The sequence below is a fragment of the Acinonyx jubatus genome, chromosome B2, assembly GCF_027475565.1.
Source record: "Acinonyx jubatus isolate Ajub_Pintada_27869175 chromosome B2, VMU_Ajub_asm_v1.0, whole genome shotgun sequence".
Lineage (NCBI taxonomy): Eukaryota > Metazoa > Chordata > Mammalia > Carnivora > Felidae > Acinonyx > Acinonyx jubatus.
Window position 1 is genome coordinate 63,712,875 of NC_069385.1, and position 25,124 is coordinate 63,737,998.

Below are 25,124 nucleotides of genomic sequence, written 5' to 3' on the forward strand. Positions count from 1 at the left end.
GTGCAAAGAAAATAGTAAATGTTTTGTATAAGTCAGTAATATAATCTGTTTGAATTAAGAAATAGTTAAAGTACAAAGTAATACTGGTGTAGAAGTTGGATAGGGCATAATGAGTATTTTAAGGTACTTATTTTAAGAGGAGAACGAAGATATGTATTAACTTATCAAGACATTTGCCTATATGCTGTTATTTGTAAGGTAATCACTGAAAGAAGAGAAAGTAGACTAATGTACTAGCTAGTGGAGGGGGAAAAAAGAAAAATATTTAACCCAAAAGAACTCAAGAAGGAGGTGTTTGTGGAAAAAATAGGTATACAAATAGAAATACAGAATAAGATGGTAGATTTAAAACTGAATGTAGGAGTCATTACATTAGTGGACTACTAAATGCTCATTTAAAAAAATATACTGTCAGAACAGAATGTAAGCTGTTTATAAGAGATAAGCTAAAACAAACTATAGAAGAGTTCAGAATTAATAGAAAAAGATGTAATATGTTAAACTAACATTAGAGAAAATTAGACTTTAAAACCAGTAAGAGCATTAGGTCATTTTGTACTGATAAAAGGTTCAATTTATCAGGAAGATAAAGCAAATTTAAATTTTTATGTGGCTAAGAACATAGTATTAAATGAAAATAAAAATTGAATTACAAGAAGAAATACACATATGCTTAGAAATAATTGAAATACAGGGGCGCCTGGGTGGCTCGGTCAGTTAAGTGTCCGACTTCAGCTCAGGTCATGATCTCATGGTCCGTGAGTTCAGGCCCCGCGTCGGGCTCTGTGCTGACAGCTCAGAGCCTGGAGCCTGTTTCAGATTCTGTGTCTCCCTCTCTCTCTGCCCCTCCCCTATTCATGCTCTGTCTCTCTGTCTCAAAACTAAATAAACGTTAAAAAAAAAATAATTGAAATACATTTCTAACCCATAGGTGAAAGAAAATATAGTGGAAACTGTAAAATTTTTTGAAGTAAATGATAACTAACATACTACTAGTTAAAGCTTTGGGACTGCAGCTAAAGATAAAGAGGGAAAAGTATAACTTTATGTTGTTGTTTTTTTTTTTTAATTTATTTTTGAGAGAGTGAGCTCTCTCAAGTAGGGAGGGTTAGAGAGAAAGGGAGAGTTCCATCAGCCTCTGCCATTGCAGAGCCCTGAAATTTATAACTTTAAATACAGATGTTAGAGGGGGGAAAAGCTGAAAATTAATGAGCTAAGAATTCATCATAGGGGCGCCTCAATGGCTCAGTTAAACATTTGACTCTTGATTTTGGCTCAGGTTGTGATCTCACGGTTCCTGAGATTGAGCCCCATTTGGGGCTCTGGTCTGATAGCTGAGAGCTTGCTTGGGATTCTTTCTTCCTCTTTGCCCTTCCCCCACTCACACACATGCTCTGTCTCTCAAAATAAGTAAATAAACTTAAAAAGAATTCATCATACAAGAAGTTAGGGAAAAAAAATCCCTGCATAATAAACCCAAAGAAAATAAAAGGTAGCAAATAAAACTAACACAAATTTGTAAAATTAAAAATAACAAAGATCAAAACAGAAAAAGATTAAAACGGTCAAAAATTGGTTCTTTAAAAGTTACTAAAATTGGCTAATTTCTCTTGAAATGATTACATAGTCAATACTAAAAATTTAAAAAGGAACATGACCAGATTTTGCAGATATTTTTAAAAGTTGAGATATTGTCATTAACTGTATGCCTAATAACTTGAAAATGTTTATGAGATGGAACAAACTACTAGAAAAAAAAACTTACTAAAACTCATCAAATGCTCAACAACAGTGTATCAGGTAAATGGTTCATCATATAGTCATATTTTGGAATACTTTGAGGAACTAGGCCTATACGCAATATGGATGAATCTCGGAAACACGATGCTTTGAAAAGAAGCAAGTTATAAAGAATAGTATTAGGCCACTTAAGAATACAAACATGGATAAAAAAGTGGTGATGGGAAGCCAAACTGTATATGATTTAGGCTTATAGGCCTATGTGGCAAAACTTAAAAAACAAGAGAATGATTTATGATGAAGGTCAGGATAATCATTTCCCCTGGATGGCAGAAGATGTGATTGTGGAACACATAGAATCTTTCTAGATTGCTAATCATGTTCTAATAATTCTTAACCTGTGTATTTTTATTCTTTAAATTTCACATACATGGGTTTTTTTCTCTTTTATGTGTATATATTATTATACAAATGGAGAAAAAAACCCAAACCAAAGGTTATGTTCTTAGTGTAATTGAATCATATTACCTCTCTTTCTATAGTCATTTTGGAACTGGTTGAATAAACTACTTAAAACATTCTTTGACAAATCAAGTGACCGAAGACGACCTTCTGTGCCTATAATCCAGCCCAGGGATCCATTAGGTTTTAGTTGGTGGATCATCACTCATGTAGCATCATTTTACCAGTTTGATCGCCATGGAACACAAGATGAAATGGTAAGATTTTATTTTCTTAAACTTTCTCATATTATTAATATGTATTTTTTGTAGACACGTTAGTAAATGAGCACAGAAACACAACAAAAAGTAGATCACAGGGGCGCCTGGGTGGGTCATTTGGGTGTCTAACTTCAGCTCAGCTCATGATCTCTCAAACTTTGTGAGTTTGAGCCCCACGTCAGGCTCTGTGCTGACAGCTCAGAGCCTGGAGCGTGCTTCGGATTCTGTGTCCCTCTCTTGCTCTGCCCCTCCCTCGCTTATGTTATCCCTCTCCTTCCCTCCCTCCCTCTCACTCTCTCTCTCAAGAATAAATAAAACATTAAAAAAACAAATTAAAAATAAAAGTAGATCACAATCCTACAGAGAAAAATTCAGCTTCTGAATCTAGAAGTTGGTAGACCTTTCCCTAAACATCTTGAAAAATGGTAATTTTTATGTTTTTACTATTTAAGGAAGAGCACCTTGTAGAAGACTTGAGATCTAGTCCAGTCCTGGCTCTGCTACTAGGTAGTTGTGTGACCTTCAGTAAATTACTTCAACTTTTCTGAGCCTGTGTTCCCTCTTCCAAAAATCATGGGATTGAATGTTCAGAAAATGCCTTTTACTTCCAAAATCTGTAAAATTGATGAAGGGAAAGCACATGTCTCCAGTAATGAGTTAGTAGTTTCTGTGAATAATTAGGTAAAATTATTTCCTCAGAATAATGCTTCTTTAGGGAAGCTTTTCATAAAGATATCTTAATCTATTAAACAACCATGCGGTTTACTTCAAATAGATTTTATATTTCTAGTTAGAAACATTTTTTTTGGTGTTATTTAAAAAGCCCTGTGAATAGAACTAGCTGGTAGACATATTTATTTGAAGCTCTATTTGTGTATAATTATTCCATGTTCAGAAGTGAATAGTGTAGTATTCTATTAGCCCATCAGTTCTATAACATATGGAATCTTGAAGCTAATGTGTCTGATTTTCAAAATTTACCTTTTTCTGGGGGGTGGGGGGGGGGTGGGGAGTAGTTCCCAAATCTGGCTTATCATCCATCAGACCTACCTGGAAGTTTTTAAAAATTCAGGTTTTCAGATCTCAATTCTAGAGATCCTGATTTAGTAATCTGGTTTGGAATTTGGGAATTCTTATTTGTAAAAAGTTTCTTGGTTCTCATCCTCTATCAGGTATGGAGATCATTGCTTATGAAACCTGTTCCTTGACAGACTTTCTTCTTTTTGAATACTGAAAAAAGTCAGCTCGGAAATCATGCATGGAATCTGAGGGTCAGTTAGCATTGACGGTTATGTCATAGGAATGGAAAGGACCTCAAAAGGTCTTCTAAATGATCCGCCTAATAATAAAAAGCTTTCCAGGAGATCCCAAGATAAATTAAAATAATAAATCAGAAAGTTCTCTGAGAAACTCACACACAGATCAATATTAATGTATTTAAGCATTATACCAATTTATTGAGAGGGATCAGTGGAATGAGCATCCCAGAGAAAAGGATTATATGTCCTTTGTACATCAGTTCTTATCATGCTGATATGTAGTAAATACTCCATAAATCTTAGCAGATTGTCATTATTATTGCAGTAGGCCTTTCACTGAGTATTTTTGTGGAGTTAATATGTTAATGTTTCACATCTTTTAACCATTAGAATACTAGAACATTAAAGTAACTCAAAAATTTACCTATAAAATAATGTCTTTACATCAGCATTTTATTTCTCTTCCCATTTTAATTCCCCAGTACATATTTTTGATTTTAATCGGTGTAAATAAAAACGGTAATTAGTTAAAAGCACCTTTGAGTTACCATTAAGGTGGTTATCATAATAATAGGTGCCAATGATAGGATGTACGTGAAACAGATTTATTGCCTCTTGCTTCAGGGAGCATGCTTTCAGGTTATAAATGCTTGCTGGAACTGCCGCTAACACTTATGCGAGTGAATGGTGTATTTCAGTGGTGGTTGATGTTGACCTCCACATACACCCACATGTGGTACGTAATCTAGCCATGTTAATATATATCATTACTATTACTGTTGTACTGTACAGTTGCATTGCTGAAATCACTCTTCTGTTTCATACAGAGAATTTCATAGGAATTAATGCTTTTATTAGCCCTGAATCAAGATAGTAATTGAATTGTCTGTGTTTAAAATAGCTTAATCTACGTCTTTTAATATGTCATCAGTTCCTGTATGATTTTCTTTTGCTAAAATACATATATTTTAAGAATCTTAATTTAAATTATATAGAAGGTTTTAAGAGGAAAATGCCATCATATTTGAAAAAGAACCTTTCATATGATAAAAATAATAGAGACGTATAATGTATATGTATATGTGTAAAACAGACTTGGATTGTATTCATGAGTGCTCAAAGAACTTCAGATATTTCTGGACTTCTTAATATCTTTGAGAAAAAAAAACACCTCAAGCTGTCTAGTTGATACTAGTTTTCATTAGGGGTGATGCCTTCAGCATATTGCATTTGCTAAGTGTTTTGTGGGTTTTTTAAAAATTTTATTTATTTAGTTAGAGCAAGCATGAATGGGGGAGGGACAGAGGGAGAGGGAGAGAGAGAGAATCAGCAATCTCCAAGCTCCACACGGAGCCCAATGCAGGGCTCAATCTCATGACCCTGAGATCGTGACTGGAGCCGAAAGAGTTAAATGCTTAACCTCCTGAACCACCCAGGCGCCCCACATTTGCTAAGTGTTTAATACTTCACAGTGACTAAGCAGCCTTTATATCTGTGAAGTAACATGAAGTAGGTGAGAGAGTAACATATCCATTTTACAAGTAACAAAACTGAGGTACACCGTAGTTAAATGTCAGCCTATCTTTTGTCACTTAGATAAATTTGATATTGGGGTTCTCCTAAAGACCGCCTTCTCTCATGAATAGAACTTCAGTATGGAAACCGTGTGTACCAGTTTGCCATGGACAGTTTCTGTTATGCCTATTATCCTCTTATCTGGTTAATTTTCCTTTTACTCTCAAGTGTCTCAATTTGGTCCAGAAGTCCTGTAATCATTCTGATCTATGAATGTAAAGGTATATTGACTCATCCTTTCAGAGAGATTATGCAGAATGTTAATTTGGATCTGGGATATATTTTGATCAGAATTTTGAAAATTTTCTGAATTCTTTTTTCTTTTTATGATATAGTATCACAGCCAACTACCATATAGAAAATGGCCATGCATTAATAAGCCTGCTTTGTTCCACTCACAAGATGAGATCTTTACATTTTATTTTTTTAATTAAAAAAAATTTTTTTTAATGTTTGTTTATTTTTGAGAGAGAGAGAGAAAAAGTGCTAGTGGGGGAGGGGCAGAGAGAAGGGGAGACAGAGGATCCAAAGCAGGCTCTGCACTGACAGCAGAGAGCCCAACGTGGGGTTTGAACAAGCCGCGAGATCATGACCCAAGCTGAAGTTGGACACCCAACCGACTGAGCCACCCAGGCATCTCAAAATTTTAACATTTTAAATAGGTTTCACATATGCTTCATTTTTTAATTTTATTCTAAAAGCTTTTTTGTGGATTAAACTTTTGCTGTGCATTTAATCACAAAATTTGCCAATTGATTAATGTAAGCTTGTAAGGAAAATTTGGTATCTCTCCTACTAGAGGCTTTAGAGTTTCATGTGTTTCTATTTAAGGTTTTTCTTTCAACCTAGATAAGAGTGTGTTATCTTCTCAATTGCCACCATCTATTTTAAAAGCAAATATAGTTTAAAGAGAAGAAATATTTTGGGGCATTGCAGGAATCAGTTTAACAGTACTTTCCCTGCTGATGTCAGGCCAGCTGATGCTCATCTTCGAAACATCTGAAATGGTGACTAGATAAAAAGTCTGAAATATAACCTTAAAGTGAGAGCTGCACCAAGTTACCTTGTCTGCTGGAAGTGGAGAATGGGGTATCTATTTTATATTTGTGGTGGAGACATGACCTGTCCTGAAGCTTAAGTGGTTGTCTTAGTTTGGATGGTGGGATAAGAGATATAAAACATAACCCAAAATTGATGACTTCCTATTTCCTTTCTTTTTTTTTTTTTTAATGTTTATTTATTTTTGAGAGAGAGAGAGCATGAGAAGGAAGGGGCAGAGAGAGAAGGTAGGGGGACAGAGGATGCGAAGCAGGGTCTGTGCTGACAGCAGAGAGCTCGGTGCAGGGCTTGAACTCACAAACCGTGAGATCATGACCTGAGCTAAGTCAGACGCTTAATCAACTGAGCCACCCAGGCGCCCCATATTTCCTTTCTGTCAGAGAGATTAAGTTTTATATAAGTTAGTATGTAGAAAAAAAATGTAGGTGCTCAAAGTTCAGTTTTGCTGTGGAGAAAAAATCTGTGTCCTTTGATACAGTCTCTTAGACTTGATTTGGGCATGATATAGTTGTCATTCTTTAATCTGAGCTATGGTTTATTTTTGTTTTAGATTATAGCCACAGTACTGATCCACAGAGTTGAAATTCTCTGGACAAGAATACATTACTTACCTATAATTCCTGTGATTCAAATGCCTTGATAGAATAGAATCATTGAAATATACTCACTAACACTATGAAACTATAAAGCTAAATACAGTAGTCCTGTCATAACCCCTGCTTATTTGGGGTTAGTGATGATGTTTTCTTAGTCAAGAGTGATATAAAAGGGAATTGCTGAAAGGTGAGGGGAGGTTTATTAGAAAATGGGAAGAATACTGGCTTTGGAGCAAAATTCTTGCTCTGACTTGTATGTATATATACATAACCTCTCTGAGACTTAATTGTGTTTGGAAATTGTGAAATGGAAAGATTTTTTTTTTTTTTTTGAGGAAGTAATGTAAAGACTTTAACACAGTGTTCATATAGTATTCTAAAACAAAATAATCTCTTTTTTGAGAGAATTTTAGGACCAGTTACCAAGGCTGCTCATTTCTGACACCAATTGCAAGCTCAAGAATGCCCAAAACCATATAATTTACTTAGATTTACAGAACTCTCTAAAAGCTATTACACTCATGGTTATGGTTTATTACAGGGAAAGAATATAAATTAAAATTAGCTAAGGGAGGAGTATATAGTAGAGTCCAGGAGAAGTACCAAATGTGGAGCTCCTGTTGTTTTCTCCCCATGTTGTCAAGATACGTTAGTCTCTTGGCATCAGTGTGTGACAGTATGCAGGGAGTATTTCCAACCAGGAGAGCTTGCCTAAGCTGCAGTGTTCAGTTTTTATTGGAGCTCCATTACATAGATGTGATGGATTGATTGCCCACACGGTTAATCTCAATCTTCAGATCAACTTTCCAGGTCTGCACAGCCCTTAGCCTAAGTCACATTGTTGGTTTTGGGCTGTGGCCAGCCTCCACCCTCAATTACATTGTTAGACTATCCAGTATGACTCTAGGCTCCCCGGCAAACAAAGATATCCCTATCAGGTATAACATTCCAAGGGCCTAGAAATTACTCCCCAGAAGCCAAGGATAAAGGCCAGATTTTCTCTTTGGGTAAGGCCAAATTCTTTACTACACATTCTCTCCTAATAAAAGGTTTGTATTCACTTTATTTACATAAATATATCTGAAAAGGTCAATCATTTTTTTTTTTTTTTGCTAAAAATAACTGAGTCATTGTATCAGTTATTTCTAACTGTGAAACAAAATTTGGCAGCTTAAAACAGCAAACATTTATTATCTCACACAGTTCCTAAGGCTCAGGTATACAGTAAGAGCTTAGCTGGATGGTTCTGTCCCAGGATCCCTCATGAGTTTGTAGTAAACTATCAGCAGGTACTTGAGTCTCTGAAGACTAGAGCTGGAGGACTCACTTCCAGTCTTTCTCATGTTGGCAGGAGGCTTTAGTTACTCATCACATAGGCTTCTTCAGGCCTGTTCACACTATGGTTTTCCCTGACGGAGTCAACAAGAGATTTTCATTAAGATGGAAGCTTCATTGTGTTCTAACCTAATCTTGGAAATGACATACCAACACTCCTATTAGTACTGATGCTCTCTTGATAACAGACCAACCCTGGCACAGTGTGCAGTGGGGTGGGGGTGGAGGGTTAAATAAGTGTATGAATACCAGGAGACAGGGTCATTTGGGGCCATTTTAGAGAGGGGCTACCACAGTCATTGAGTACCTTTATTAAGGAAATGTTTGTTTAGTAATTTTATGTAATGAGCATCTTACACGAACATTATCCAGTCATTTAAAATTGAGAATATTGCAGGGGCGCCTGGGTGGCTCAGTCAGTTAAGCGTCTGACTTTGGCTTAGGTCATGATCTCCTGGTTCATGAGTTTGAGCCCTACATTGGGCTCTGTGCTGACAGCTCAGAGCCAGGAGCCTGCTTCAGATTCTGTGTCTCCCTCTCTCTCTGCCCCTCCCCCACTTGTGCTCTTTCTCTCTGTCTTTCAAAAATAAATATTTCAAAAAAAATTTTTTTTAATCAAGAATATTGTACATGCTTTAACCTTTTATGAGTCATTTGGGTTCATCCTTCTGAACAATTATTATTAATTGTTATTAATTATGATGGGGATGGTAGGGTATGATGAGGCTCTTTGTTTCTATTCTTTAAGGCTTCTGGCTTTGCTTTTTGAGGTGTTACAGTTACCTTTTGTACCTTTTTCACTCACTGTCAGAAACTAGTTGTTATTTGCTTCCTCTCCAAAGCACTTTCTTTTCTTCTGGTTTTGACTAGTATACATGTATCCAGAACTTTAAGAACTGAGCGTTCCTCCAGGCTTTCCCTTTGGAAAGCAAAGCCTTTTTCAGTGCCTAGCTTTTGTGAAGTATTTTGGCTTTGTGAAAGTCCTTTTCGGCTTTCTTCCTTATTGTGAGGAGTCTTCCAGATAAGTGACCATTGATTAAATGAGGTAGTACTGTGTACATTTTTTTCCTATACAAAATGTTTAGTTAATTGCTTAGTAGAATAGATTGTCTTGATGTTATTATACATAAAATGAAAAAGTCTCTGGTGAGTAAAGTATACAATGAGGAAAAACACTCAAAGCATAAAACACTCCAAAAACTACATAAAGTTTTTTTTTTCCGCTTAAATTACATATGACAGCAAAATTTAAATATTTGTTAAAACAGTTATAATTGTATACAAGTGCCATTGTTTAATAAAACATGTCCTGTTAAGGTTTATATTGGATTGGAATAGTTACAATTTTTTTTTCTACCAAGTCTGTCAAGTTACTCTGTCCAAGTAATTTTAGACATACAAGAAGTTGTAATGATGTCTGATGTTAGAGAAGATATTTGTACTTCACTACTAGCCTGCTATACTATAATTTCAATGCATAATTAAGAGCAATAATTTTGCTGCAATATTCTCCCTTTCTAGAGACAAATGGAATCAAATTGGAATTTTGTAGAAGAACTGCTAAAAAAGTCCATCGGTGTTCAGGTATGCTTTCAAATGAGACAATTTGTGGGCTTTGCTAAATTTCTAACGTTACAGATTTTATTTTTTGAGAACTGAGAAAACTCTTAAAATGATTTAAATAACAAACTCTGTTTACTTATTAAAAACCTGAGGTGGAATCATCATTCTTTGTTAATGAAGGGGCAACATAAGATAGTTCCTATGAATGAGTATCCTTTGAAGATTTTTATTTCTAACACTGAGTTGCCAGTTGAAGGACAAATAAAATTATCCTAGCCGGTGACTTTGACAAAATGTATTCAGGATAAGTAGTGGATGTTTCAAAACTGTATGCCATTCCTTGACTGTATGGTATCGGGTCTAGAGACACGATGAGGGAGATAGTGGCATTGGAAATTCGGCTGTATCCTCATCACAGCAGGAGGGTGACTTGCCTTGCTGAGCAATTTGTCTTACAGGCGCGAATCCTACTCTCACTGATAAGGTCCTAGTTTCTGAGCCCTCATTTCCTACGTTATCATTTTTCTTTCTGCAGAGCCGCTAATGTGGTGCTTCATGGCCCAGAGGTCAGATTTGACCTCCTTTTAAAATAGTTTTAAATGTGCTATTCATCACATCTTTAAACATACTGTATTGTAGTTCTCTAAAGTTTTGTAGTATAAGTTATTTATGTAAGAATTTAAGGGGAAATTTTAGTAAAGAATATTTTTAAATTTGGGTAGTAGATTACTTTTCTGTTAGGATATGAAGATTGTTAAAATCTTGAAGAGGAATAAACAAGAAATATAGTACAGGATTGATATATATATCATATGTACGTGCATGCACACTCATTCATACTTATGAATACACGCACATTTATTTTGTAGCCATATCTTTGAAAATCATATAAATAGTGTCAAATTTTCTTTTCCATTTTATCTATATTAACTCTTAATTTTTTTAGGTAAAGCATACAATAAGTACATTTAGTTTATAACATGAGTCTTCCAATTAACGAGTAAAAATTCTAGACTAGAATTCCAAAGACTTGTGCATACATAGTTGTATGAAAAACAAAAGAACTATAACCTCAACCATTATAGAAGTTTTTATTTTTATTTTTTTCTGTGTCATTTCAATTGGCTTTCTCCTTCGTTCTTTTTGAGAACATACTGATTTAGTAATTCAGAAAGTGTCTTATATACATTTTTTTTTTACTTCAAGAACGTAGGGGATCACTAAAAAGTGGTCATTGTTAATTATGTTAGCTATTGATCCAGTCTTAATGCCTTGACACAGCTTTAAAACCTCTTAAACTTCCTTTCAGCTCTAACGTATGAATTTATGGTTTATTCAGGTAGGTTTTAAATTACAGAGTATTTCTTAGGTTCTAAGGGTCATATGGATAAATACCCGTACACTCATAATGGTCTAGGACAAACAGGAGAAAGAATTTATCATCATCTCTGTTCCATTGTTTTTTGACTAAGAAGTTTGCTTTTTGACTAAGAGATTGAAAACCCTCCTCAGACCCTTTTTAGTTGCTTGAAAATTAATTCTTTTTTTCTTGTGTTTATGACTCACTATAATTTTGATTTTAAATGAAGGAAACTCATTGACTTGAAAAAAAAAACTTTGAAGTGTCTTACTCATAATGTAATAAAAGTTATTCTGACACTGCATAATATATCTTTACAATATAGCTAGTATGTTAATGGTGTTAGCTGAACTTATTTTGATGATAAATACGTAGTTCTTGGAAGTAAGTAGTATGCCCATCAGGAATTGCCTGGCTTGTGGTTTCCCAGAATTGGGATCAGTGCTAAAACCAGGGAAGTCCTGGGCAAACTGTGGTAAGTCAGGCACCCTAGAAATAGAAATAGTCTAGTGACTCCAAGAAACTTTCTCTGGGAATTTAAATGTAACATAAAGTCAAAGTAATTTTTCCCGTGAGAGAAGCCATTATAATATTTAGAAAGAAGTAGTCCATTTTCTCTAGTGATCTTTCAATTTTGTCATGCCTTGATTGTATCAAATTAGATTTTATAAGTAGTTTAGTACTACTTGCTGGAGTTCTTGAAATCAATTTTGTGGGTGCAGTAGGTGGTCATAAAAAATAAATAATATGTTCAGATAGAACTATCAGTTTGATTATATCTGTTTTCCCCCATTGAGGTAAATTAAAATCTGCCCATGCCCGTGTGCTTTGACTTTATCTCCCAACAGTGAAAGAGTCCATTTGCAGTATTTAACATACATTCCTCGTGTAGAGCAGTCATCAAATATAATCCGTAGGCATGCCACTGTAGTTGTAATTAAGCAAATAATGTTCCAAATCTTTTTCTAGCCAGAAAGGATTTTCTAGAAACAGACATTGAGCTTTATAGGTAAAGAGAACATTTATTGTTTAACTTTGCTTCTGTTGGTATGATTGAATAGTTAAGTATTTACCTTAACCATTTTTTGGAGGCAGTACTATTTAATATTTGTGTATGCTGACAGTAAACATTTGTTCTACCTTTAAAATGGCATTATTGTATTCAAATGAAGAGGAAGATTTTGAGTTTTATACTACCTGTTTTTTAAAGCCTCATTTTTTGACATCCTAGAGACACTTTTCTACTAAAGTTTATTGAAGGGTATAAAAAGATATCCAAAACAAGTCTAATATTTTTATTTGCTAAGGAACCTGAAGAGTCCAAGGCTAAAAACAACTCAGAATGTAATTAGATCTCACTTATATGGGGCAGTAATCTTCTAATAGTTAATTTATTTCTATTCATTTATTTGTAATTTTTTTAATGTTTATTTTTAAGAGAGACAGAGACAGAGTACGAGCAGGGGAGGGGCAGAGAGAGAGAGACATACACAGAATCTGAAGCAGGCTCTAGGCTCTGAGCTGTCAGCACAGAGCCCAGTGCGGGGCTTGAACTCACAAACCGCGAGATCATGACCTGAGCCAAAGTTGGACACTTAATCGAGTGAACCACCCAGGCGCCCCCTAGTAACTAATTCAAAATCATTATGTTTCTTGGACAGAAGGATCTTGACTGGGATATTGAATTTCAACTTTCTTTAATCCTAAAAATACATTGAATCACGCAGGCAGACTAATAGTTATTATTTAGGTTGCAAATAAATTTTATTCTTCTGATGACTTCTTCTAGTTAGGTTATTCGTTAAAAAATGAGCCCTCAATTGTTAAATTGCCATTGTTATTAAAAAACAAAAACTAAGAGTAATTTTTTTTTTTTTAAACGTTTACTTATTTTGAGAGAGGGAGAGAGAGAGAGGCACAGAAAGAGAATCCCAAGCAGGCTCCACACTGCCAGCTTGGAGCCTGACACGGGGCTGGAACTCATGAACCATGAGATCATGACCCAAACCAAAGCCAAGAGTCGGGTGCTTAACTGACTGAGCCACCCAAGTGCCCCAAGAGTAAATTTTTTTTTAAATTCCAGTATAGTTAAAATAGTGTTATATTAGTTTCAGATGTACAATATAGTGATTCACCAATTCCATATATTACTGATAAGCTCATCATGGTAAGTGTACTCTTAATCCCCTTTACCTATTTTACCATCCACCCATTCACCTGCCCTCTGGTAACCAACTATTTGTTCTCTATAGTTAAAGTCTGGTTTTTGGCTTGTCTTTTTTTTCTCCTTGTTTGTTCTGTTTTTTAAATTTCATATATGAGTGAAATCCTATGGTATTTCTCTCTCTCTCTGACTGGCTTATTTTGCTTGTAATTATACTCTCTAGCTCCATCCATGTATTGCAAATAGCAAGATTTCATTCTTTCCTTGTGGCTGAGTAGTATTCCAGTGTGCGTGTGTGTGTGTGTGTATCTTTATTCAGCTATCGATGGACACTTGGACTGTGTATGTAATTTGGCTGTTGTAAATAATGCTGCTACAAACATAGGGCTGCATATATCCTTTCAAATAAGTATTTTCATATTCTTTGGGTAAATACCGAGTAGCTCAGTTACTAGATCATATGGTGATTCTGTATTTAAATTTTTAAGGAGCCTCCATACTGTTTTACAGAGTGGCTGCACCAGATTACATTCCCACCAATGGTGTAAGAGGGTTCCTTTTACTCTATATCCTCACCAACACTTATTGTTGCTTGTGTTGTTGGTTTTAGCCATTCTGACAGGTGTGAGGTGATACTTCATTGTAGTTCTGATTTGCATTTCCCTAATGATCAGTGATATTGAGCATCTTTTCATGTATGCTGGCTATAAAAGATAATTGTTTTCATTTTTAGTTCAGAAGAAGAATATCATGTATGGTATATACCCAAATTTAAGATGCCTAAATTTGATATTTCAAAATAAAGATGGGAAGACATTCTTTATAAAAGGACTAAAGCAGAGGGGCACCTGGGTGGTTCAGTCGGTTAAGCTTCCGACTTCGGCTCATGTCATGATCTCCTGGTTTGTGGGTTCAAGCCCTGCATCGGGCTCTGTCCTGACAGCTCAGAGCCTGGAGTTTGCTTCAGATTCTGTGTGTGTGTGTGCACGCGCGTGCACGCTTGCGTCTCCTTCTCTCTCTCTCTCCCTCTCTCCCTCCCCCGCCTTCGCCGTCTTGTGTGTTCTATCTCAAAAATAATACATAAAAGTTAAAAAAAAAAGTTATAAAAAATAAAAGGACTAAAGCAGGCACTATGGAATCAGGAGATCAAAAGCAGACACTATGGAATATTCTGGGGTAGCCTTCTCATTGAATAGTTTATACATACTCACACAACAGAGAAGAGACCTACAGAGCATCCATAGGTCTTGTGAAAAATGCAGAAGCTGAGTAGCATAGCCTCTGGGATTCAAACAGGCAGGTGTAAGCCTGTGTAGAAAAGAGGCCCAAAGACCTGGTTTGTTTAAAACTCTTTATTCAGAGGACATGGATTTAGATGTAATTATTCAAACCTCTTGGTTTAGGTAGAGTTCGACCTTAGCACTCACAGAAATGAAATATATCAGTGTAAGGTATGATACTGAGATCCTGTTGCATTTATTATTTGATCATAGTTTGGCCTAAAAAAATATATCTCTCTTGCAGACAATACAGTGACAGCCATCCCTATGCAAGCACTGTACTTAGCACTTAATGTACATTCTTCCACTTAATGTTTATGGCAGGGCCTGATAGGGTTAAGGAGTTTGTCCATGTTCATATAGGTAACTAAGAAGTGGCAAAGCTGGGATTTGAGTCTTCTTACATGTTTTACTCACAGTGTGCTCTCTCAAAGCATTTGACTTGGTTGGATTCTGAATAAAACTATTTTTGCCATTATTTCTATTTTAAAACTTTTTTGCTGCTATGTGTTTAATCGTTTTGGTTTCTAGATCTATTTTGATGATACTTGTGGAAAGCATCTCAAATTTCCATATTTTTGTTTGTGTTTTCTTTTTTTTTTCCTTTCCAGTAAGTGTGTGATGGAAAATGTAAGGTAGGAAGAAATTAATATACACAGGAGTTTTCCAGTACTCTTCACTGTATTTCATCTTCTGTTTTCTCGTTATGAATTTCAGCTAAGATATCTCTTTGCTCTTTTCTCCTATTTTGTATTTACATCTCTTTGATTATCTGGACTTGAAGTTAGGCAAATCCTTTCTTCTTAATTCAGCTGATGTGCACACACACATTTTTGAAGGGAATTTTTAAGAAAAAACTAAGGGAGGAGTGCCTGGGTGGCTCAGGTTAAGCATCCCGTTAAACATCCGACTTCAGGTCATGATCTCATGATCCGTGGGTTCGAGCCCTGTGTTGGGTTCTGTGCTGACACCTCAGAGCCTGGAGCCTGCTTCAGAATCTGTCTGCCTCTCTCTCTGCCCCTCCCTCATCTCTTGTTTCTCTCAAAAATAAATAAACATTAAAAAAAATTTTTTTTAAACTAAGAGTAAATAGCTCAAAACAAATGAATATACAGGAAATGAAAATGTATTTTATAACAAATACTAGCTGTAATTAATTATAAGCTAAACAAAATTTTTAAGTCCTACTCAACTGACTGATTACCCAATCCTGCCAAAACTGGAGAAAATGGTATTTTCTTTTTCATTATAATCTGTAGCCACTAGCAGGGAAAAGAAGGGAAATTTATCTCCATTCTTTTAAAAAAATAAAAAAAAAAATCTCTCAGAATACACCATATTTAATTTCTTCTTGGTTGGGCACAGTGTAAAGAACATGGGTTCTGGCCTCACAAATTTTATTCAAATCTTGGTCTGGTCACCAAGAGCAATCTTGATCAAATCCAGTGTGCATTAAATGTTCATTTCTTTTCCCTTCTGTTTTTGGAAAGAGGCATAGAATGGTATTTATAATTGGTTTTGGAGTCATAAATCCTTGAAGTATATTGAATTTAGTATGCTTTAATTTATCTGAGTAGTATGCCACAGGAATGAGCCTAGGTCTTGCTTAATATTTTCATAATAAAATCAAAAGAATATTAATGATGGACAGAAACTTCCCTTCTTTGTTTAAATGAGCTTAGTTGTCTATTAGAGAAGCTAAGTTTCTTTCCCTAAGCCATACAGCTACTTGGTAAAAAGAGGCACAAGAACCTAGATCTCAGTTTTATTCATGAAATATTTATGGAGTTTGTTTGGCAAACCAGGCAGTATGCTAGACCCAGGGGAAATTATCCTAATTCTCAGAGAGTTCACAGACACTTGAAAGCAGACAAACGTAAATTTAAGAAGGTAAGTGCTATGATGCAGGTGTGCATAGGAGGTTGTGGAGCATAAAGAAGGGTCACTGTTAGTATGGAAGTTAGTAAGTTTCCTGGAGGACTTGAAGCTTGAGTGTATTCTAAAGGATTACTAATTAAGACTTAATGCCTTACCAAAAAAATCTGCTCATGTTTGGTTCCCTTTATTCTTTGAATGTTTTAGCACTAAGATCACTTTTTTTATACCTATATGTTACTTTTATTAGCAACCCCAACATTAATGCATGTAATCACCCTGTCCTGTAAGTTTCTTAATATCCTCACATCTAAGCAGAGATTCTTTTACTTATTTCACCCATTTTCCAGGGTTATGCTTTACATTTTTTCATTTTTCTTTTCATTTTCATTCTGCTCACCACTCTTGGATCTTTTCCATTTTCTGTCTTCCTCCATGTCCAAACTTTCCTCCTTAAGCAATTCAGATTATATATACCCCCTTATTATAATCACTCCATCACAAACACCTTTAATTTTTAAATAATTGTGTTAAAAGTCACTTTGAGTTATGTAATTTCTATTATCTGAATACATAAAGCAAATTTTTAGAAGTATAGCCTATCCTGATTTAGACCTCTGGTCTGAAGATGAGAGTGGGTATGATTTGGTGATATGTATTCATATTCTTTTTAAAAGCAGGTTATCCAGGGGTGCGTGGGTAGCTCAGTCAGTTGAGCGTGTGACTTCTGCTCAGGTCATGATCTCACTGTTCGTGGGTTCAAGCCCCTCATTGGACTCTGTGCTGACAGCTCAGAGCCTGGAGCCTCCTTCAGAATCTGTCTCCCTCTCTCTCTGCCCCTCTGCCACTCATGCTCTGTCTCTCTCTCTCAAAAATAAACAGTAAAAAATAAATAAATAGATAAATAAATAAATAAAAGCAGGTTATCCAGTGCGTATCAAGCAATAATATTCATGTTACCAGAGCCCATTTACTTTCCCACAATTTCATTTTATTTTTTAGGATGGTATACCAGAAGAACAATTACGAATGCATCTGCACTGTTGTTTGACGCTTTGTGATTTCTGGGAGCCAAACATTGTAATTGTCACCATTCTATGGGAATATTATAGTAAGAACCTGGTGAGTAAATAAAATGTGAATGTGTTCCAGGAATTTGAAGAATTTATACATATTTGAGGAATATTTTTATGGTTTAATTATGAAAAGTTACAGATTTTTCTTAAAAAATTAATTTTTCCAAGTAGATTAGAGTAGCTCAAAAATATTGTTTTACCTTTCATAAGCATTGTTTATAGAGCATTGACATAAGGGAATGGAACATTTTGTCTCTTTTCTCTAAAGAGTGAGAGTAAGCAAAGGAACCAAAATTGCACCAGAAATATATTTCTTTTTAATCCTCATTTATAAATGTTTTCTAACAATTACTGATTACTAGCAACACATTGAACAGTTAATGCTATTCTGAATAAGACATAGTCTTGGCATTTGAGTTGCTTATAGGTTAGTGGACATTGTGGGGAAGAAGTTACAGTACTGTGGAATGTCCAAGGACAGAGTATCTGACCCAGTGTATAGACTTGTGAAAGGCTTTATGAGGTTGTAATTTTTTAACTGGAGAATGAGTAGAATTTTCCAGGCATAGAAGAAATGGAGTGTTCAGATGAAAGGAACATAATGAACAAATGTATGAACACATAAAAAACTTGGTCTTTTCCTACCGTGTTAAATAGTTTTGGATAGGTCTGATATGACTATGGGAAGAAACAGCAGATAAGGAACATAGGGTAGTCAGTGACTAGATTATGTAGGGTTGAAGATAATGTGCAGGTTGAGTTATGATTTATTCCAGAGACATAGAAAACCAAGGATGTGACATTGGGTACGTGTGTGAGAGAGTTTTCTGAAAATGCTATAAATAAATTGGGTGTTATATTAATAGTCTGATGTAATAATAAATGCTAATAATGCAGTGAGTGAGTAAAATAGGGGCAATGGATTTAGAAAGGAGAGGAAATGTTTGAAAAATAAAAATTATAAAGGTAGGTTTATAGGATTTAGTTACCTGTTATGTGTGGAAAAAAGAGAAGATTTGGAGTATTTGAGTTCCTGAGTAAATAGTGAACCCTTCAAACGAGATAGAAAATGGAAATGGGAGGTTTACAAGTAAATTACTAGTTTGGGTTTATACATAATGGAGCTTATTAAAAATAAGAAAAACACCTTTCTCTGAAGCATAATTTCAGGCTGATTGGAAAAATGACCCATTCTAGTTCTAAGACAACATCTGTATGAGTCCACAGTGTCTTGTCATATCTGAAAGCTAGGAAATATCAAAGTAAGATGGAGTCATGTCAAAAGGAGGTCCCATTGCTCCAATGCTGGGTAAATTTGAGCATAAGAAAGAATAATGATTGCTGTGGATTGAAACTTATCAAATACAGGGGTGCCTGGGTGGCTCAGTTGGTTAAGCATCTGACTTCGGCTCAGGTCATGATCTCACAGCTTGCCAGTTTGAGCCCTGCATCGGGCTCTGTGCTGACAGCTCAGAGCCTGAAGCCTGCTTTGGATTCTGTGTCTCTCTCCCTCTCTGCCCCTCCCCCACTTATGCACTCACTTGCGCGCGCGCTCTCTCTCTCTCTCAAGAGTAAATAAACATTAATTAAAAAAAACCAAACCCTCATTATTCTGAAAACTATAAATGAGAATATAAACTATATTTAAGAATAACCAAATTTCTAATAAGCTAATTAAGAAGTAATGATAGAATTAGAAAATCACTATTTTGTACATCTGATGAAGTAAGGCTTCTGGGCAGTGATCATTAATGGCTGCTAAAATTGTTCAGTGAGAATCTTGGGGATCACTCAGATTAACAGATCAGGTTGATAAGACCCTCAATCTTAACGTCACAAAAGGAATGACACAATTTAATGTGTCTCTTTTCCTAATTGCAACATGAAGTGCCCAGTACTACCAATGGAATATTCTTATCAAAAGACTCAACCTGCATGAATCTGATCAATCCTCTAGATACAGCTACCGATTTTCAGAACAAATAGGGGATAAAAGAGTACATTACATGACACTAGGGAGATACTAGCAGCTAAATCCAGATTGGAGAAAATTCTACACAATAAATGACCTAATACAAAAATAAATGGTATGACATAAACTCTGGGAAACTTACATAAGAGATTAAAGAAGCAAAGCAACCAAATGCAATGGATGGATCTTGTATGTTTCCTAATTTGGACAGACCAACTGTTAAAAAGACATATTGGAGATGTTTTAGGAATTTGAACAGCCCTTGGTGTCTCTGCTTTTGTGGAATTTTTATTTTGGCAGGATGTGTAGTACTGTTTGTAATTTATGTGATCAAGGCAAGTCAGACTTTTAGTGAGCTAATTGGGATTTCCATTTTTGTTTACTTGGATTTAATACTTATATTCTTTTCTTTTTTTCTTTTTTGCTTTTAGAATAGTTCTTTTAGCATCTCTTGGCTTCCTTTGAAAGGCCTTACACATATTATTAAGTCACCCTTGTCTATGCTAGAAATGGTGAAGACTTGCTGTTGTGATAAACAAGATAATGGCCTGTATAAATCCAGCAGTAGTTACACCATTTTCCTTTGCATTTTGGCAAAAGTTGTTAAGAAAGCAATGAAGAACAATGGCCCTCATCCTTGGAAACAAGTCAAAGGAAGGTATGTGCCATATATTTCTTTGTCATGAACGTTCACTCTGAAGAAGTGTTACTTACTGTTTGTATTTTTTAAGTTAACTTGTGCTTAGAAGTCTTTATGGCTTATACATTTAAAATGTATTCCCTGGTGTATACAGGACAACAAAACATGCAGCCTTTTGATCCTGCCAATTTACTATAGTAAGGAACAAACCTAGTATCTAGAACTTGGGGAGAATTTTGGTTTATCTCATCTGTCCTAAAGATTGAAATTCCATATATTAAATATATTAGAGAACTGTTGTTTCTTTTGCCAAAATTAATTGTAATGTTATTATATAATTCAGTGCATAAATTTTATTCAAAATTACAGAAATAGAAAACCTTTCCAAATCATACACTGGCAGGTAATAGAGTCAGTCTGTAAAACTCTGCATTCTTTGAATTCAGTCCCATTAGTCCTGCTTCCTTGAATGAAAACTAACCAGAAGATAGAACCAAATAACTCAAATGTTCTCATTTGAGAAGAATGCCCAGTTTTCATTTCTGGTGTGGTAAAATAAACTTTCGGTCATATTTATCTGGTTTTTGTTTTTGAGAATTTTGCTTGTTAAATAGATATGAATTTTTATTGTCTTCCCTTGATCTACTTTCTTTATCTGTTAGCCCTTTTTCTAGCCCTCTTTGTAAAATATACTGCCCCCCACCACTTGCTCAGCTTATATAATGGGAGCTCTTGCAGAGTAAGAATTCCTTCATGTTCTAGGTAGGGATTTGTCAGGAACCACTAAATGAAATTCCTGTGTGATTCCCACATATGACTTGCAAGATGATGGTGATACAGTAGAATTTTTTTAGCGTATACTTTTTTTTTAATGGTAACTTCTTTGTTAAACCTCCAAAAATTATGTGGCTCAAACAGTAGTTTTTTTTTTTCTGTTTGCCAGTTTATCTTTGAATCTTAAATCATTTTATGGAAGACATAATACTCAGAACTTTTATTTAAAACAAATATTTGGAATTTATTCAGTAACAGTTCTATTGTTCCTATCCTAATCCCTTAATTGATGAAGTAATACTTTACTTCGACTAGTAAATTATATTAACACAAGAGATTTTTAAATGGGGAGTCTTGCACATTTAAACACTAACCATTTTACTTTATCAATAAGTAAAAATAATTTTTCCAGCACGTTGAATTGTCTTAGGTATAATTGTGGCAAGAGCAGGTCTTTGTGAGGGGTACAGGGAGAAAGAGTTTAAGGAAAATTGTTTTAAAATTGCCCCATTAAGATTTCTTTAAAGCACATCAAATTGTACTTAAAGGAGTATATATTTGGGGTGTCTGGGTGGCTCAGTCAGTTACGTGTCCACATCTCTTGGTTTCAGCTCAGGTCATGATCTCATGGTTCATAGATTTGAGCCCGTGTCAGGCAGTACATTCATAGTATGGAGTCTGCCTGGGATTTTCTCTCTCCCTCCCTCCCTCACTCCCTCCCTCTCCCTCTCCCTCTCCCAAAATAAATAAACTTTAAAAAAAGGGGATATATATTCTTTCTTATTTGTCAATAAAAATTAAAAAAGAAGGTGATTAAGAGTACTAAAATAACAGGAAAAGCCATGTACTATATGAAAAGAACTTATACGGTCCTTTGGGGAAGACCAGTGAATCCTTTTAATTCACTCATAGATGATTGCTGCTTCACTGAGAAATTTGAAGGTATGAGTATTCTGTGAGTATTTTCAAAGTAGAAAAAGTGACAATGGCAACATTGTAATGAAGAATTAGCTAAATTTACAGTAATGAGATTGTCATGAGTATTGAGTGAGCTGTTATTTTAAAAGGTTATTTTAAAAGCTGTTATTTGAAAAATTTTAAGGTAATTTGTTTTGTTTTGTTTTGCAGAATATATTCTAAATTCCATCAAAAAAGAATGGAAGAACTAACTGAAGTTGGTCTTCAGAACTTTTTCATCCTTTTTCTACTCTTAGCAGCTGTTGCAGAAGTGGAAGATGTAGCAGGTCATGTGTTAGGCCTCCTGAATTTCCTCAAGCCTTCCTTTATAACATCTCCTCTCATTTGGAAGGGTCAAGTGGCCTTCCTCTTGATGTATATCCAGAAAAATCTGGACATTGGTGTTTTGGCTGAGAAATTTTCAGGTGCTTTTCGAGAGAAAGCAAAAGAATTCTTGGTATCTAAGAATGATGAAATGGGACAAAGACAGACTCTCTGGACCCTTCTTTCCATCTATATTGATGGTGTTCAAGAAGTGTTTGAGACTAGCCATTGCTTGCATCCTTCCCATGAAAAACTGCTTAATGATGGATTCAGTATGCTTCTGCGAGCTTGTCAAGAATCTGAACTTAGGATCGTGTTGAGCTTTCTACAAGCTGTTCTGGCCAGAATCAGGTACGTTTCCCGGTAAATACTCTAATTTATTGATTTATGTCATCATCTATGTTGATTCTATATTAAAATTTTCCTTTCGATACACTCATGAAATCCAAATGGAGAGAGAAGAGTTGGTTTTACTGCTATGTTGGCATAAGTAGTTTCCAAACTGTTACTTTGAACAGTAATTCTTTAAAAAGAAAGTTTATGTGCTAACACATAAAACTAAACTCCGAGCAGCTCTGGTGCAGTCCCCGAACTGCTTCTTTGCCCCTCCTTCCCTTTTTACCTTTGCTAAAGGAATAGTATTATCCAAAGGAATGTTTCAGATAGTCTAAACAAGATCATGAGCTCAAATCTAAGGTGGCTTCTACTGAAACATTTGCATTTTGTGCCCTTAAGAAGAGTTTGACCACCCTGTACCATTAAAAAAAAAAGGTAAGCTTCTTTAAATTATTTTGCTGCAGAGTTCTAACCTCAACTGCATGAAATACTTCCAGGTAAAACAATTTATTCTGAGATTAAAATAAGATTTTTCTGTTGATAACACCAATCACCCATATAAAACAATGTTTTCAGATCCACTTAAATACTGCTTTCGTTTTACTCCACAGAAGTAAAATCGTTTCTCATAGAATCTTCCAGATTTTTTTCTTCTCATTTATAGGCTAAAAACACAAAACAGATGATCTTTGTTCTGCACCTGCCTTTTTTCACTTAATATTTCTTTTTTTTTTCTTCAGATCGAATAAATCTTTCACCTTTCACTTAATATTTCTTTGGCAGCTTTCCATGTTAGTAGATGGATACCCATCTAATTCTTTTTAATGGCTACTTAGTGTTTCATTATATGGTTGTACCAAACTTTGTTTAACGAATACCATAATAATGTCAATTTATATTGTTTACCACTCTGTTATTTTAAACAGTTTTATTTAACATCTTTATATGTGCCTTCTCTGTGTACTTGTGGAAGAATAGATTAATTTCTAAAAATGAATTGGTCTATGCGCATTTAAATGTAGATAGATGATACCAGATTTTCTACCCCCCCAAAAAAAAACAAAACAAAAAAAAAAACTTGTGCCAACTTTTACACTCCCTAATAGTATATGAGAAAGCCTCCTTTCTCATTTTTAGATTAGCATATGGAGTATATTTAGAAAATATGCATTCTCAGATAAGAAATTAAATGCAGAAGTTTGTAAAAATGTTAATGGAAACTTGGTAATCGGAGAATGGGACTAATTTAAAAAGTTGGAGAGGCTTTAAAAATGTAAATAAAAGTAAGAAAGTAAGAAATTTCTTCTTTATTTCTTTTTTGTTCACTAACTTCTTTTTGTCTTTAAGCTCCTACCTAGGACTTTTTTGGTTATTCTTTAAAAATGATAACTAGAAACACAAGAATAATTGTTGTATTCTTGAAAGACATACAGTATACAAATACTGTACTCATTTATTTCTTTGCCAACCTTGTCCTGCCTGTTTATAGATGAAGAAATGGAAACATGGACTTTTTGTGACTTACTAAAATAGGTTTCAGTATCACCACTCAGACTCTAACCAATCACAGCTACCTTCTTACAATACCGTTGTTAAAGTTTACAAATAACTAAACAGAAACTAACGAAACCATTATATATATATATTTATAAATCATAAGCAGTTAAATGATTTGCAAACCGTAAACCTTAAAATGTTACCTATTCATATATATTTATGAATGCTTTTAGCTGTTATTTTTGCTACTAAAAAAAAGGGGGATAGTGCTTTTTGTTCAGTTTGTTTTTATGTTTTTACAAGTTACATATTTTTTAAATGAGTCATCAGATGGAAAAAATGATCACAAAGAGGTGTGGAGACAAGTAAATCATGTTTTATTTGCAGTAATTAAAAATTTTTCTTAATGTTTATTTATTTTTGAGAGAGTGAGACAGAGTGTGAGTGGGGGAGGGCCAGAGAGAGGGAGACACAGAATCTGAAGCAGGCCCAGGCTCTGAGCTGTCAGCACAGAGCCCGATGTGGGACTCGAACCACGAACCATGAGAACATGACCTGAGCTGAAGTCAGACACCTAACAGACTGAGCCACCCAGACGCCCCTATTTGCAGTAATTTATCTTTGATTTATTATCAACATTATTCTATCTAAATTTCATTTCTTATAATAAAAACAAATTTTTGCTCTTTAAATTCAATTTAGTAAAAATCCTTTAGTATTAAAGCCAAAACTATTTCAAAATGTTGGAAAAATTCTGCTTGCAAGTATCTTATAAACTGTAATGCATCTCTGGTAATCATGGGCATTACTAGTCAAGTACAAAGGTAGGAATCGAGGGTGCATGTTGAAGATTATTGATTATATAAGGTGAAAGCAAGTGTACATTTATATTATAAGTTTCTTTTAACTAGATCTCCTTTGGGTTTGTCGTCTGCTATCATCTAAACCAAGGCCGTTGATCTGTAGGACTAACCTATGAAAAAGACACAAATATATTTATGTTGATAACAGTTAATTCCT

General features: G+C 34.9%; 1 protein-coding gene across 3 annotated transcripts in view; it reads left to right on the plus strand.

Annotated features, from left to right (window-relative positions):
• MMS22L (MMS22 like, DNA repair protein) overlaps nucleotides 1-25,124 on the plus strand; it is a 125,551-nt gene that overhangs the window by 20,486 nt on the left and 79,941 nt on the right. For all 3 annotated transcript variants that reach the window (XM_015077788.3, XM_053222445.1, XM_053222446.1), the window contains 5 exons: nucleotides 2,283-2,459; nucleotides 9,808-9,870; nucleotides 17,531-17,650; nucleotides 20,008-20,234; nucleotides 22,119-22,622. In XM_015077788.3, coding sequence (XP_014933274.3) covers nucleotides 2,283-2,459; nucleotides 9,808-9,870; nucleotides 17,531-17,650; nucleotides 20,008-20,234; nucleotides 22,119-22,622 — 1,091 coding nt within the window. The remainder of the gene's footprint in view (nucleotides 1-2,282; nucleotides 2,460-9,807; nucleotides 9,871-17,530; nucleotides 17,651-20,007; nucleotides 20,235-22,118; nucleotides 22,623-25,124) is intronic.